The sequence below is a fragment of the Poeciliopsis prolifica genome, unplaced genomic scaffold (assembly GCF_027474105.1).
Source record: "Poeciliopsis prolifica strain line A6 unplaced genomic scaffold, Auburn_PproV2 SCAFFOLD039, whole genome shotgun sequence".
Lineage (NCBI taxonomy): Eukaryota > Metazoa > Chordata > Actinopteri > Cyprinodontiformes > Poeciliidae > Poeciliopsis > Poeciliopsis prolifica.
In genome coordinates this window covers 145,246-159,670 of record NW_026562414.1, presented here as the reverse complement: position 1 = coordinate 159,670, position 14,425 = coordinate 145,246, and the positions used below count along the sequence as shown (strand labels likewise).

Sequence of the window (14,425 nt, the reverse complement as noted above, 5' to 3'; positions counted from 1 at the left end):
TTCATGTCCTTTTTATTCCCTCTGTTTTGTTTATCAATTACTTTATTAAAAAAATACATTGGTCTGAAACAAATGGGTTTTATTTATTATTATTATTATTATTGTCTTTAAATGTTTCTTGGATTTCTTTTTCAGTTTTTCTCTTGGGCAACAATATATTTATAAAACCCTGTCAGCATGAAGCCTGAGATTTCAGTAATTATTTTAAATGACACCGTGCTTGTATGTATTGAGCTGAGATTTCGTTTGTTTTTCAGAGAACGACTTTAGAGTAATCACAGCACTACAATTTAATCTTATTTGGACGAAACTTTATTCATTGCCTTTGTGGGAGAAAAATAATTCTGAATTTCCTTCAGGTCATGGAGTTGATTATTTTTCTTCACCTGCTAAAACAAGGAGAAGCATTAAGTCTTAATTTGTTTGAACTTATGTGGAAAGAGCGACACCTACTGTATGTAAAGAGGACATGACAAGCAGAGAGATGTAAAATCTGAGGTCAATTAAAAAAGTTACAGGGAAAAAAATCAGATTTAATGGTTACCTTTTTGCTCCACTGGCATGCTACTCGCCATCTCTGCTCCCAGCACTTGTTTCAGTGACTCCAGAGTCTGAGAAGGGACCTCATCTGGGTTGGACTCCAAGTATTTAAGCACATAAAGGTCCGCATTGGTCAGAATGAAGCGGTGGCTGAAAACTGGTAAACAGTAAGCTCTGTATTAATGTCTTGTAACGGATTTATTGGACAGAGCTCACGGTTCATGTATGATATCTTTAAAGCATTGTAGCAAGACTTGTAAACTTTGCACGACTTCATAACAATCTTTCAGGACTGAAGTTAGGATTACCCTCCACAGTGGTTCCAATAACAAAGTCTGCAGGTGTGTAGTATACAGGATTATCCACAGTGGAACCTGGCTTGGAAACTTTGCACTGTCCCAGAAACTTCCCACTAATAATGCCAGAGTTGCGCCTTGGCGTTTCATAAATACTGATCATGTCGGTGTCCAGGTGGTATGTCAGTATAAAACGCCGGTCTCTATCTTCAGGGTATGGGGAGTCCTGAGGGACAGTGAAGAAAAATGTAAGTCTGGAGGGACTGAAGCATTAAGTGTCTCCATAGCAAGTAAGTGTAGTTTGCTATTTGATTTACAGTGCCAGTCAGAATATTACATATGAGCATTTTGAACATTAATTTCATAACTGACTGAGGTTTTAACTGTGCCTTTCTACAATGAAACAAAGTTGCGTATTTAATTAAGCTGACAACAAAATTTCTCTACTTCACAAAGGGTTAAAATTCCAGTAATTAATGGCAGCCTACTTAAAATCAGTTTTACACCATTGTCTTGTTGAAACTCTCAGTCGTGTTAAAGTTTCACGTCATGAATATGAACACGGTTAAAACTGAGTACAGTTAGTTTATTCAACTTGCTAAAGCAAATTTAGTAAAATATTAGTGAAGGTTTGAGATTTTCTATTATTTCAAACCTGTAAATATTCCACTGTGATAAACAAACAATAACATTGTTCATTAAAAGTCTGAAATTAATGGGACAATAATGTGAATGACAAGCGAACGTAAAACTCTGAGCAGCACTGTATGTTTAGCTGATAGTACTGCCACAGAGCTTATTATTCATCAGCGATATCTCACCAGCTTGGCAGTGTAGCGAAGCATTTTGTTGCTGTTTACTAATCTTTTCATTATATTCTTTCTGGGAGGCTCAGGAATTAAAGAATAACAGTATTGGAGAGAGTCTTCAAGAGAGCCAAATCCGTTGTAGGGTGGAATCACCTGTGTCTTTGGACAAAAACAAACACACTTTAACATTAGATAATCTAAAAGGTGTATGATCTGTGATGAGCAACCAAATGCAGATTTTATGGGGGGCGGGGTTCTGCAAATTAGCAAAGCCATACCTTCTTTGTTGTATCTTCCACCTTTGGTATTTCTACAGGTTTCATCTCCATCTCTGGGTAATTCTTCTGGTAATATTCTCTAGTAAAGCCGTCACAGTCATACAAGAAGAACTGATGGCTCAGGAGCTTCACCTTTTGACCCAGCTGGAAGTCTTTGGGGGAATAGTACTCCTCTACAAGGTCCTTGGAGATCTCCATCACAATGCTAGGGAAGGACTCTTAAAGGAGAGGAATTTAATCATGTATCTTCATTTTATGTAGTAATCTGTTGTTTGAGCATGTTTTAAAAATTAAGTATGAAAATATTTCAACATAAAATGAAGAAATATTTACACATATCAAGAGCTATATAGTCACTTACACATCTTAAAGCTTCCTACCTTCTTTGACTTTCTTAGGTATCTTTTGTCGGCTCATGAAAAGAGGGAAAGGATCGCGGCCACTGTTGCGCTGATGAGCCTCTCTGACATCCACAGTGTCGTCCACCAGGTAATAGTGAATGATGACAGGCCAGGTGTGACTCTGATAAGCATCAGATTCGACCCACTGACCGTAGAATCGGAGCACCTGACCACAAATCACAACAGGGAGTCAAGATACAATTAATTAATTAAGATCATATTAATGCCTTCTAAAAAAAATTAAGTAGTTGCACTCAAAATTTATGCTTGCCATTCAAAGATGGAGAATTCTGTCACTATTCAGAATTTTGAATTCAAGAATACTGCTTTGAAAGACGGAAGTGTTTTACAGACTGATTTCTAAAATTGTGGCTGAAACATGAAAAACAGAAGTGTATTTTAAACTGTTTTACGCTTTTTATCTTTCGAGAAATTATTGTGTGTGCTCTGTCGGAGCTTATCTTGCAACTAGTGCCCAGTTTTATTTGGCATCCTCTCCAATGTAAATTCCCTTTTGGCCTTCAGAATTGCCTCATTTCTTTGTGGCATATTCTCACTAAGTTGTTAGAAATATTTCTCAGTTGGTCCACATTGACACCACACAGTTCCTCATTTATCCAGTCTCCTGCTCTGGTGCATCACTATCTTACTGTACGTCTCCATAAGAAGATAGATAGTGTGCTCATAAAGGGATGGACATGGTCAGCAATAGTACCAATTTAGGTTTTGACACTGAAATGAAGGTCAATTAATATCAAGGCGCTCAAAAAGTTTCAAGAAAATCTAAAACACACTTTTACACCATCCAGCAGCAGATAATCCAAGGAAGGGAAACAGACATGCTGTAGCTTGAACTCAGGATTATCAAACCAAGCAAAATGTTCTGCTACTGTTCTCTTTTAGTGAACTTATGTGAAGTGTAGCGACAGCTTGCTGTTCTTAGTTGACAGGCGTGGCACCTGGTGTGTTCTTCTTCTGCAGCATGTCTTAGTTGTAACAAATGGTTATTTGAGCTGTTCCCTTTCTGTCATCTTGAAGTAATGCACCCATCTGCCCTGAATTTACCATGGAGTCCATATGAAGAAAGCGGTATAACTTCTCGAACTTGGCAGGGCTGGTGTTGACATGTTCTTGGGTTAATTTAACACTACGGTGTTTGATGTAAGGATCTTCTGGTGTTTTCTCTGGCTCCTTCAAAATGATGCCCTCACTCTCCATGAACTCCTGTTCAGAGGATGTGAGATATACACACAGAGTGTGTATGTTTCCAAAAGTAGAGCTATGAATGCCACTACATCTTTTTGTGTGAGGTAGGCAGAAGTGGTAATTACTGTACCTTAGTGAACAAATCACAGTCTGTGATGTGGTACTTGGTCGCATAGACCTCCAGGTCCATAGCAAGGTTGAGATCTCTCCAGTTGTAATAATTCCCATACTCGTTTTTAGGCAAACGCTGACGTCTTATACGCTTGCCTTGTGGTAGCCCAGAGTTCACCACTGATGGCTCGATGATGCACATGCTGTCATCCTCAAGGTAATAGTAAATGGTCACGGGGCGAACACGGTAATGTTCTGCAGGGGAGTACACGATTTCCTCCAAGAAGTATCCATAGAAGCGAAGAACCTAAAACATGGCATGCAACTAAAAGGCATTAAAAACAAAAAAGTACACGCTAACCCATCTCGAAATTTTTCTTCATGATCTCAGACCTTCTTATCGAGTGCCACATGAGCTGGAATGAATTCTTCATGTTGCGGCTTATCATATACAGTATATGGCGTGTCAAAGCACAGTTTATCAATATCGTGGTGAGTTAATGGCTCTGATGCTAGAACGTCCTTCCCAATGACCACAGAGGGACGATGAGACAGAGCAAAGCCATTCTTGTAGCCGAGTGTCTGGCACCGATGATAGGCTGTCTTCTGCACACACAGACCACTGAGAAGTCAATGACAAAGGCCTTTCCAAATCACAGTATCAACTCCAAGCATGTGCATGAATACAAAAGAATGTATCTGTATCTGCAGGATCAAACATTCATATGCACAGAATGTGCATATTAAAGATTAAAGATCACAAACAACTAAATATGTAACAATAACCTCACCCTATTGGGGAAAAAATCAATAAATTAGATGCTAGCATTCGATCAGATACAATGACAAAAACCCAGGGCCTGCTCCCACAGTTTCTTTCGAAAAGAACATGTGGGTATTTATTTATTTTTTTTGTGAAATTGCTTCTTCTGACCTTAGGATGAATTTGATGGCAATGAAGTTCAAATGATTTAATTTCGCTTTGAGGTTAGAAAAGTATTTTTGAACTGAACTGAATAAAGCAACTGACGTGTCTTAAATATTTTTTCATCTGTAATCTTTTTCTCTACAGAATGATGCCAATAAACATTAGACATTCAGTGATATGTTTTTTTTTTTCTTGGCTATTTCAAGTCAGCCAGTCTGTCGTTGTTTTTGTTAAACCCAAAACCGAATTTCAAACACATTTAGGTATCATCAAACATCATTATTTAGAGGCATTTCACCTTTCACTTTTTAACGATAATTTCCTGTCAAAGAGGAAAAGTGACACCATCTTTTCCAAGTCCTGACAACAAAAATTTGTTTAGTGGTATGTCCTTACATAATGAATGACGGCAAGTTGTGTCTTTAAGATGACTGCAGGAATCCATCTAGGCTCTGTGATAACAGACAAGTGTATTCTCTAGGTCAGCAAACATTTTTCATGCTAAAACTCCATGAATGGAAAATATTTTCCATGCTCTGGTTTTATTCTAGGGGTCTACAATTTGTGGCTTCAGAGCTGCAAATGGCTGTTGCGAGATATTCTACAGTGGGTCTTAGTAACTTTAGCTAAAAATGATGAATAACAAATTAATGTTTTTACATATAGATATGAGTTCCTAGTAATTTTTTTTCTCATGGAATGGCTGCAATTAATTTCCAAAACTGAATGACACTAAATGCCATGCCATTTGGTTGTAAATTATGTTCTTTTCTTAGACCTTACTAAAAAGAGAAAGTATTTATCCTCATTTCTTAGGTTTTATGCTATTCTTTAGACTCTAAAAAAGGAGTAAGGGGTGGTTCTTGACATCTTTTTTTCTTTTCTTTTTTTTCTAATGTTCATGTAAGATTTATGGCTCTAAACAAGCTGTATTTACTCGGACTGAGAGCAAAAAGAAATGCTTTTGGGATTGTACAGGTTTAATGTACTTGTTTTATGTTCATCTACACCTGACAATGTCTTGAATTTACCTTACTATGTGGACAGGACACCCTTACTGGAAACTGGGTCGCTGCAGCTAGAAATTCTCACAAACTCGTATGTTAAGGGGAAAATGTTTTAGCTCTTAAATTCGTTTGTTTTTCGGCCCCTTAAGTTAAACGGGCCCCGACTTGCTGTCTGAAGGAATGCGGTAGCTGCATTTTCATTACCGGGGGACACAAAGCTATTTTAGGAATGAAATGGAACTTCTTGAACAAGACCTTGAATCCTTAAAAAAAAAAAAAAAATTAATTAAAAAAAAAATTTAATAATAAAAGTTATGTTCAACAAATTACCTCCAGATCCCGAAAAGTGTATCCAGGTATGAATGGTAGGCCTAATCTGTCATTCCACTCGGTGGACATTTTCTTTATCGACTTTCTTCTGAAATTTTCCTCACTCTAAAGGCCTGGTAATTCCCTGTTTTAGGGAATTAAAACGATTTCTTTGACGCAAAAACCTGCACCAAACTTCCACTGTTTAGTTTATGGTATCCATGGAAACCGAACGCCGAAAACAACTTAAAGGCAAAATGAGGATTTTTAATTTATTTATTTATTTTAGTCACTCTGAAAATGCCACAAAATAGACATTAATGGTAGATGAATCGATACGGATTTCAAAAGTGTTACTTCTGATCACAACAGCCTAAAGTCTGTTTCAGTATAACACAAGTTGCAAAAACTGTCATTCAACCAGCAGGTGGCAGCAAAGCTCAAATCTGACTGACCCCAACTGACTTGAGTTGCATTGTGTTGCTTGTTTCCATCGATTATTAAAGATGTGATTAAGTTGTTTGTTTTCTGTTTATTGATTTATCCAGGTATGCTGTTGAGTACCACTTCTCATTTACAAACATGACCTGGCTACAAACCAAACTAGAAAAACAACACTGTGTATGAATACCAAAAGTGCTTGACTTCTTCAGTAAAAGAGTATATTTACATAAAAAAAATAACAATAATAAAATAAAAAATAGTAAGAAAAGGCAACGTGGATGATCACTTAATTTGAACACAGTTTATTTAAAGCACAGATGAATGACATAGTTTATTCTGACAGAGAGCAACGCTTAATTTATTTATCATGTAGGCATAATAGTCCATGTGGACTGGTCCATTATAATAACAACTCTGAAATGCCCTGTGTGTTTTGTAACAAAACTCTGTTAAGATATTACAAAGCCAAAGGCAGTAGCTTATGTTATCAAACTGGCAATGTGACTGAAAAACAAAAGCAGGTTACATGCCAGTTAGGGAGGTGCACATCTCAATAAATTAGAATATCATCAAATAACTCATTCACGTCAATAGTTGAATTCAAAAGCAAGAGCTTACTTTTGTTATTTTATTTTGATGAATAAGGCTTACAGCTAATAAATAACCAAGAAGTTAGTTAGAAAAGACCACATATTTATGACGATTGTGTAACATAATAGTTAAAAAAGTGTTTTTATTGGTCTTATCTCTTAAAAAATTTGCTCAGTAACTGAATGTTGTGTTTTTATTTGCTGCACCTCATATTAATCAAAGTTAACAGAAACAAATGTTTGAAATAAGCCACTCTGATAGAATTTCATGTTTGAATGGATTGACTTGTACAAATGAACTTTTCAATGCATTCTAATTTACTTATACACATGTAGCCTACTTGTTTATTGTGCAGAGCTGGTTCCTTCTTCAGATACCCACAAACATCTGCTCAGGACCACTAGCTTTACAATATGGTCCTGATTGGCAGTAGCCCAGAACTCCACACAATCCTAAAGGAGCGAGGACCAAAACAGGAAAAAAAAAACAAACAAAAAAACGTTCAAGCAAAACCACTGGTACGGAACTGGTATATTCTTGTAATTTTCAGATCCGTCAGAATACATAGCAAGTGCAATATTAAATAGAAACATTCAGATGTGACACAAGCTTCACCTTTTCATTGCAACTGTACTGTAATAGTGGCATGCAAATGAAGTATTTCAAATTAATTAGCTCACCTGTTTAAAACATTTGTTAAATTCTACAAACTATTTTTCATAGCTAGAAAAAGGCACTGATCTGTGATTTACTGTATCAAAAATAAGGTTATAAATCATTAAAAACCTCTTGGAGGCTCTTTGCATCATATTCTAGCTATTTTCTTCCAATGCCTTAAGAAAGAATTTATTTGGTCTGCTGATGACCCTCTTTTTAGAAAGAAAGCGCATCAGCCAAACACAGAAACACTAGGATTGCATCCCTGAGGTGCCAGACAACTTTTGCCATGTATAAAAATATTTAAAAATAAGCCATACTTGAGAGCAAAAGGTCAATATCTCTTAAATATTATAAAATATGTTTCATAAGGACTGAGATGAATCCCTCGCACTCACACAAACACACACACACAAACAAAGTCTTTTGGTTTTATGAAGCTCAAAGGCAGCACGGTTCACCATGGAAAGATTGTCTTAATTCATCTCATTGTCAAGAGCACTTTTTTTTTTCTTTGTTGAAGTTCATATTGAATACTGGAGAGTAGATAGCAGAAAGCTCAAAGTTTCACAGTCTCATCCAGCTGCCAAGTGTTCTGTGTATAATAGACCCCTGTGAGGCCGTGGTCCTTCAGTCTCCATGTAGTCTGTGCAGCCCTGTGGATGTCCCTGGCAACCAAATCCCCACTTCAAAAAGGCCTACTGAAGTCAACGGAGAGTCAGTGTTGCCCTTCACCACTCACTTCCGGCAGTAAGGGCGAGCCATGAGGTGAGCTTGCCGTGCAGAGCCCAAGCTTATTGTTTGACTGAGGGGGCTGCACCTTATGATATCCAGTGGAACACGCAGACCACCCTACAAGCCTGCAAAACTTCCCCTCTGTTTTCAGAGTCCACAGCTGCATTTGCTTGCTTGCTTCCAAAGCTCCATGCTGGCTCTGGTTCCTATCCTCATAACCAAGTGCATCCTGGATTACGTTAAAGGAAGTCTTCAATAAGAACGGCAATAAGTACTCAGTAATACCGATTGAGGCTCCGTGTCCCTGGAATATCGGGCTGCCCATTCATCCAGATCTCACGTATGATTCGCTCCCTTTCCTCGAGTCGCTGGGCTCGCTCCAGCTCCTCTGCTGACGTGAAAACGTTCATGTTGAGCGTGCGCTCGAAGCGCCTGTGCCTCCGCGCCGACAGGTCCGATGTGGTGTCCCAGTCCGAGTCTGAGTCGCTGGAGCCCGAGGATGAGTGGGCGGGACGGGGCGGTTTCTTGACGGCTGGCCGCTTCCGAGACTGGCAGTCTGTGCGACAGGAGATCTGGACCACCAGGGCAAAGAGGGTGAGGAAGAGGCCCAGACACACACCACAGACGAAGAATAGTGCGGCCCTTTCGGGATGATCTGTTTTTGAAGAGAAAGCACATTGAAAGAGGGAAAGTTCCAAATTAGTGAGAAAACAGGGGAAATATTTAATTAGACCTAATTAGTTATGTAATTTAAGTAAGCCTATTGGTGGTGCTGTAGCACTGCCCCACAATGACACAAGAAACACAGAACAACACTGTATGGCGCTGTGTTTTCTAATTTTGATAGTGAGGGTAAGGGTTAGTGAGGTATATGCAGATTACAGAGATGGAGCTTTTTGAAAAAAGAAAACAACAAAACTTTCAAACAGACCACAGAGCAGATTCTCATTACTTTTTGTCCTGTGCTGTGCAAACACAGCAAGAAAACATGGAGGTACGCTCAACTGGCTTATGACACTAAAGTTGTGATGCTAATTGAGATTCATTTCTGACACTAAACCAAAGGATTTTATCATCGGTTTTTTAATTAATCTAGATTTGATTGTCTTTAGCTAATATCTAAAACACTTAAGCTGGTGGTAGTGGTCACACAGACTTTGGGATTTATTTAAATTTTATTTTATATTTATAAATCCAAATAGCATGCCAAAAAGTTTTAAGGCTGTAAAAGCATTAAAAACACAGGCAGACAAACAACATGCAGATGGAACAGACTTGGACTGAAATATTTTACATTATTAACAACTATTAAAATACAAAATAGTTAGGTTTTTTTTCCGCTTAAAGAATGTGTTTGAAGATCATGTTTTCCAAAATTTTCAATTTAAGCATTGCACTAACAATACTTTAAATGAATTTATCAATAAGTATGGAGGACATGAAAGCATCAGTTTGGTCATTTTCCAAATTTCTAGGAGCATGTCAGACATTCTGTTCTCTTATGAGTTAAACAAACTGGTCAAAGCACAAAATGAAGAAAAATGTCATCCTTAGAAAACAGATCTCAGATTCTTCTCTGCAAAAACACACTCCAAATTCTGAAAATTTTGTTTGTACTCAAGGAAGAAATCCCACAATGTAATCACTGGTTATTTACATTTCGCTCTGCTGCAGCGAAATCGATCAATCCACATGACCTTTTGACTACATTGAGAAAAATAATCTCAATGTTTTTGAAACTGCATCATCACACTCACTCAAATAAAGAAGAAATAATAATAAAAATAACCCCATAAAAACCTGTTTTTGGCTGTGGTGTAACTTCTGCAGCAAATATTTATTGATCATAAAATGTTATTACTATTAAATATGCAAGAAAGTTTTTAGTTTTGTGCAAACTATTGTTCTTGGATGTTTATTTTTATGCATGCACAATGCAGTTCATAACAAATAAACAATTGTTTCAGTCACAGAGTTGGATATTAAACACTCTAATAAAGTCTGTTCAGATGACATAAAGTTTCCCTCCTTCTTTTGCACTTTTCCCTTTATATCAGATGAATGCAGTCATAGTTGCAGCTCACTAAATTTCACCAACAGTGTCCTACCTGATATGTAGGTGTATGCTGCCAGTGCATTGCTGATGAGGGCCATGTTGGCTCTGGAGGTGGCGTTGATCACAGGATTCATGCCTGATGGCTGTGATGAACTATTTCCGCTGCCTCTTCTGGTGTCAGATGGTTTCTTCTTGTCGGGACTCCGAGCTAAAGGTTGCAGTTTTAAAAGCAGTAAGTCACCATGAGGCTTCGACTTCAAGCCCATTACATTCAGTGTGAGTAATTCATCATTACTAGGGTAATTTATGGTAAAACAAGTGTGTATTGTGCAAACATCTGTCAGAAAACTGAGTCACCTGAGGCCTCTCAAGAGAATTTTGTTATGTTTTGTCAAAGACACACAGAGAAATTCAGAAGGTGGAACATCTGCTTCTGTTTGATTTACTCTGACTCAAAAATTTTAAGCGACAGAAAACCACATGGAAATAGTTTTCAGTTTGGCAGCATTTCAAAATACCCCCCACCCCCTATTTCTCAGGAGGTTGTGTTCATAAAAAGTAATACTCTGGATTTTCGTCATTTCTATTTGTGCCGCCTTTGGTCATGTATGTGCCAGTTTAATCACCGGCTACAGACCATTTTATTTAACTTTAAATTGTTTCTTTTTTTAGACACAACTTGATCTCCATGAATGAACAATGCACCGCTAGAAAAATAACCTATAAACAAATGCAAGATGCATCTGAGTGTGGTTACACTGTCATGTTACTACTTTTGGACTTTTTTGTTTGGTGAAGGTAAGCAGGCTTTGGTAAACTGACTTACCTCTAATTGTATGTTTCTTAGGATGTGTCAGACTTTTTTATCTGATAAATACAGTTTGGATTGGGTTTGCTCACTGTGCAGTTAAGTGGTTCCACCTGTGCCTATTAATGCGACGAGCACATAAGTTCAACATTCAAGCTGGGCATCTTTCTCTTTATCAAACACAAACATATTCACAAAACTGTGAACAGAAAACACAGGAAACAGAAGAATGTTTCTTTAATAAAAAGAAATCTTAAAATGTGAAAATCTTTTTGGTTGTTTGAATGACATTATATTAATTGTAAATATTTTGTTTGCATATGCTTTGTCTAATGCTAGAAAAAGCTTTTTTTCACAATTGTGGGTAGAAAGAGCTAAGTGTCTCAAATAATTTGAGACACTTAAGTTTCTTAATAATTTAAGAAACTTAAAACTATATTGAAAAAGAAAATAGGAACTTTTTTTTTAAGAAATACGTTCTTAACACCTGGATAAAAAAAAACAGACAATGATCAGAAATGGTACATTCCACATGCCATTAATGTCCCAGAAATCTGCATGCTAAAATAACTAGCTGTTACTTTAGAATAGGTTCAGATTATGTACGTTTAACTGTTTTCCTGCAACATACCTCTGTCTGCCATTGAACAGTCACTTTTGAGATAAAAACAGGTTTTTCCCGAAAAACTCATAAAGGATTTTGTTTTTGTAAGTTGTGCAAGGAAGTGAATCTATTCATGAGTCAGAGGCTGTCAGTGCTGCATCATTCTCAGTTCCCCCTGTGCTTTTTTTCCCTCTATTAACTCCTTGTTCATTCAAGCATCCTCCTGATCAGTACTGTGCCGGTAGCTGAGCAGAGTAATGAGTATTGGATGGGAGCCAGTGTCCCTAAAGAATGAAGCTTTGTTCGAGTTTTCTTCATTGCCAGGCTCTCCACTTTTTCATTTTATCAGTCTTTCTCTGTCTTTTTATCTCCCTGGATGTTTGACATTATAAGACGGGCTTAGACTATGCTTACATGCAGGCTAATCAGTGGATCCTTGAATGCTTAATGTTTGAAAGGCCACTGATCACAACGTGAACTCGACACATATGGAAACAGTTACACATGTGACTTTTAGTATACACATACCTCTAAAGTTGAGCCATAAATTATGATTGGTCTTGAGTCCTGGAAACCTTCAAGACTTCTTTTAAAGAGAAGAAACCTTCTCTTTAAAAGGCTGAATGTTTGAGTCTGGATCTATCAGCTTGTGCTTTTGCCTTGTTGCTTACTTGGAACAGTGTTTTGGCCTGAACTTCCCCCAGAAGGCCCGTCTCCCACTACATTGGGGTCACGGGTGGCAGAGGGTGGGTGGTACACCGGTGGTCTGCGGCCTGGGTCCTGGAGGAGTCTCTTTGGCACTTCAAAGAAAGGGAAAAGCAAAGTTAAAGAGTTAGTTAAAGGAGAAGATAATTAAAGAAAAATATTTTTTATTCTAAGGCACTTCTAAATAAATATTTAACAACTTTTGTGTATTTAATGTAATGCTAGCCTTATAACTAAGTGGCTTACATAGGTATTTGCAGCTCAATGTAACTGCTTCAAGCCACAATGATGAACAAAATTAGCACATTTTCTGCCATAAGAAAGTAGACTTGTGAATGAGATGCAAACACAGTTTTTTAATAGCAGTAAAAATAAGTTTTGGTTTTCATTTCACAAAAATAGCAAGTAGATCATTTATTTTAGTTTCGAATTTTTGGGTAAAACCCCTGATACAGCAGTTGTACTTTAGTTTTTTTTACAAGGAGAATCTCCTACCTGCCTGCAGTTGTGGCTTAGTATTTTCAAGCTCTATAAGCTCTTGTAGAGACTAAGTAGAAACTACTAAGTATAAGCTACTAAGTATAAGCCATGATTTCCATTTTTTATTCAGAACTAATCTTTCAATGAAGCTAAAGATCCAAAACAGGCTACAGCAGATGCCAGAGATGCTTAACAGATGCTGCTGATGAAGACTGAGAGTTTCCCTAATGCCTGGTGTGCTTCATTAAAGCAAAGACAAAAGAAAAACAATCATTAAACAGCTTCTGTATGAAGGAGACAGATGTAGAGAACATCTTGGCCATGACTCACATTCGTCTTCATGCTACTCACTGATTCTCAAAAGTTAAGATTCTTCTGTTCCCCCATACCCACTGCAGCCCCCCACCATCACTGCTACCCCCATATCCTAACAGGGCCCTGTGAGTCAGAGTCTGAACTCTTTTCCCTCAGACACAAACCCACAATGCAGTGGGTTATACATTCCTGTTCGCTCAAATGCGGTTTCTGCAGGCCAGGCCACGCTCCGGTCACCTTGTTTATCTACCCTGTTGTATCTGCAGTGATTTGTAACTCGACAGATGACTGACTGTCCGACTTTCTGCTCTTCTCTCATGTTCATCTCTCTGGACAAGCAATCGGACTTAGGAAAGATTTGCTCCATGTTTCTGCAGGCATCATCAGCCCTCCTAATACTCAGATTCTGACACATGACTAAGGACAAAACCCCCCCAAAAAATGCCCGGTTTGTTTAAAATCTGGGAAAATAAATATACTTTCCAGGGTTATAATTTGGCTGTGATCCAAAAGCCAATCAAAACTCAGGAAGGAGCTGAGCGGACCACACTCTTTCCAGTCACTGGATACTTATCCCCAAGACATATTACAAGGCTTTTCCAATTGTAAGCAATAATGAAAATATAACCACTGACATGCAAAGCTTTTTCTCTCTGGGAATTCTGTTTGGCAGAGTTATGCGCTTATCTTTACAGCACTGTGGAGAACATTTCATTGCCTTTATAGTAATTAGATTTACATCATATTAAAAGGGAACAGCAGTCTGAATTCCAAACTAATTGCAATTATCCCAAGTGACCTCCAAAGAAGCAGTCATACTACTGCTTTAATTGGTGTCCAGAGGAAAGTATCATGGTTATAAGGGTCGGTAAAATGCCAGCAGATTCTTTGCATAACTTTACCACCATTTCAAGAAACAATCTGGCAGCACTGGACTGAAAAATGATGCCAGGTTTTGAATTACATTTATACAGCGTGTTTGTAATTAGGTATAAGTACTTATTGTTACCTGAGGACATTGTGTGTTTATAATTGGCCATTTTTTCCTCAATATTTTCCACCAAAGTTCTGGTTCAGAAATAATGTGTGGCATCACACCCACTATGATTTTAAACATTTTCTTAAACATCTTGGCAAACAAAACA

The 14,425-nt window shown here is 37.7% G+C and overlaps 2 protein-coding genes across 4 annotated transcripts in view; both read right to left on the bottom strand.

The window, feature by feature from the left end:
* Positions 1-270: 270 nt before the first annotated feature.
* efhc1 (EF-hand domain (C-terminal) containing 1) lies at positions 271-6,097 on the bottom strand. Of its 2 annotated transcripts, none has more exons than XM_055054420.1 (10): positions 5,907-6,097; positions 4,035-4,247; positions 3,661-3,948; positions 3,390-3,548; positions 2,304-2,490; positions 1,924-2,141; positions 1,658-1,804; positions 849-1,062; positions 545-697; positions 271-389 (listed from the first exon to the last, which is right to left on the bottom strand). In XM_055054420.1, exons 1-10 carry the CDS (start codon positions 5,973-5,975, stop codon positions 373-375), a joined length of 1,665 nt encoding a protein of 554 aa, XP_054910395.1. In that variant the 5' UTR covers positions 5,976-6,097; the 3' UTR covers positions 271-372. The 2 variants fall into 2 exon arrangements, with proteins under 2 accessions (XP_054910395.1, XP_054910396.1); XM_055054421.1 differs by having other exon boundaries at positions 278-386.
* Positions 6,098-6,610: 513 nt separating this feature from the next.
* The window catches only part of LOC129375437 (protein eva-1 homolog A), a 66,809-nt gene continuing 58,994 nt past the window's right edge, over positions 6,611-14,425 (bottom strand). For both annotated transcript variants that reach the window (XM_055054520.1, XM_055054521.1), the window contains 3 exons: positions 12,452-12,580; positions 10,421-10,576; positions 6,611-8,967 (listed from right to left, as the gene is read on the bottom strand). In XM_055054520.1, coding sequence (XP_054910495.1) covers positions 8,588-8,967; positions 10,421-10,576; positions 12,452-12,580 — 665 coding nt within the window. In that variant the 3' untranslated portion in view covers positions 6,611-8,587. The remainder of the gene's footprint in view (positions 8,968-10,420; positions 10,577-12,451; positions 12,581-14,425) is intronic.

Bases quoted from the DNA above. Each gene is read 5' to 3' on its own strand.
- efhc1 (XM_055054420.1), bottom strand. From the start codon at position 5,975: ATGTCCACCGAGTGGAATGACAGATTAGGCCTACCATTCATACCTGGA. The intron at 4,248-5,906 runs GTAATTTGTTGA...CTGTGTGTGCAG, and splicing joins ACACTTTTCGGGATCTGGAG to AAGACAGCCTATCATCGGTG. The intron at 1,063-1,657 runs GTGAGATATCGC...ACTGTCCCTCAG, and splicing joins TTCGCTACACTGCCAAGCTG to GACTCCCCATACCCTGAAGA.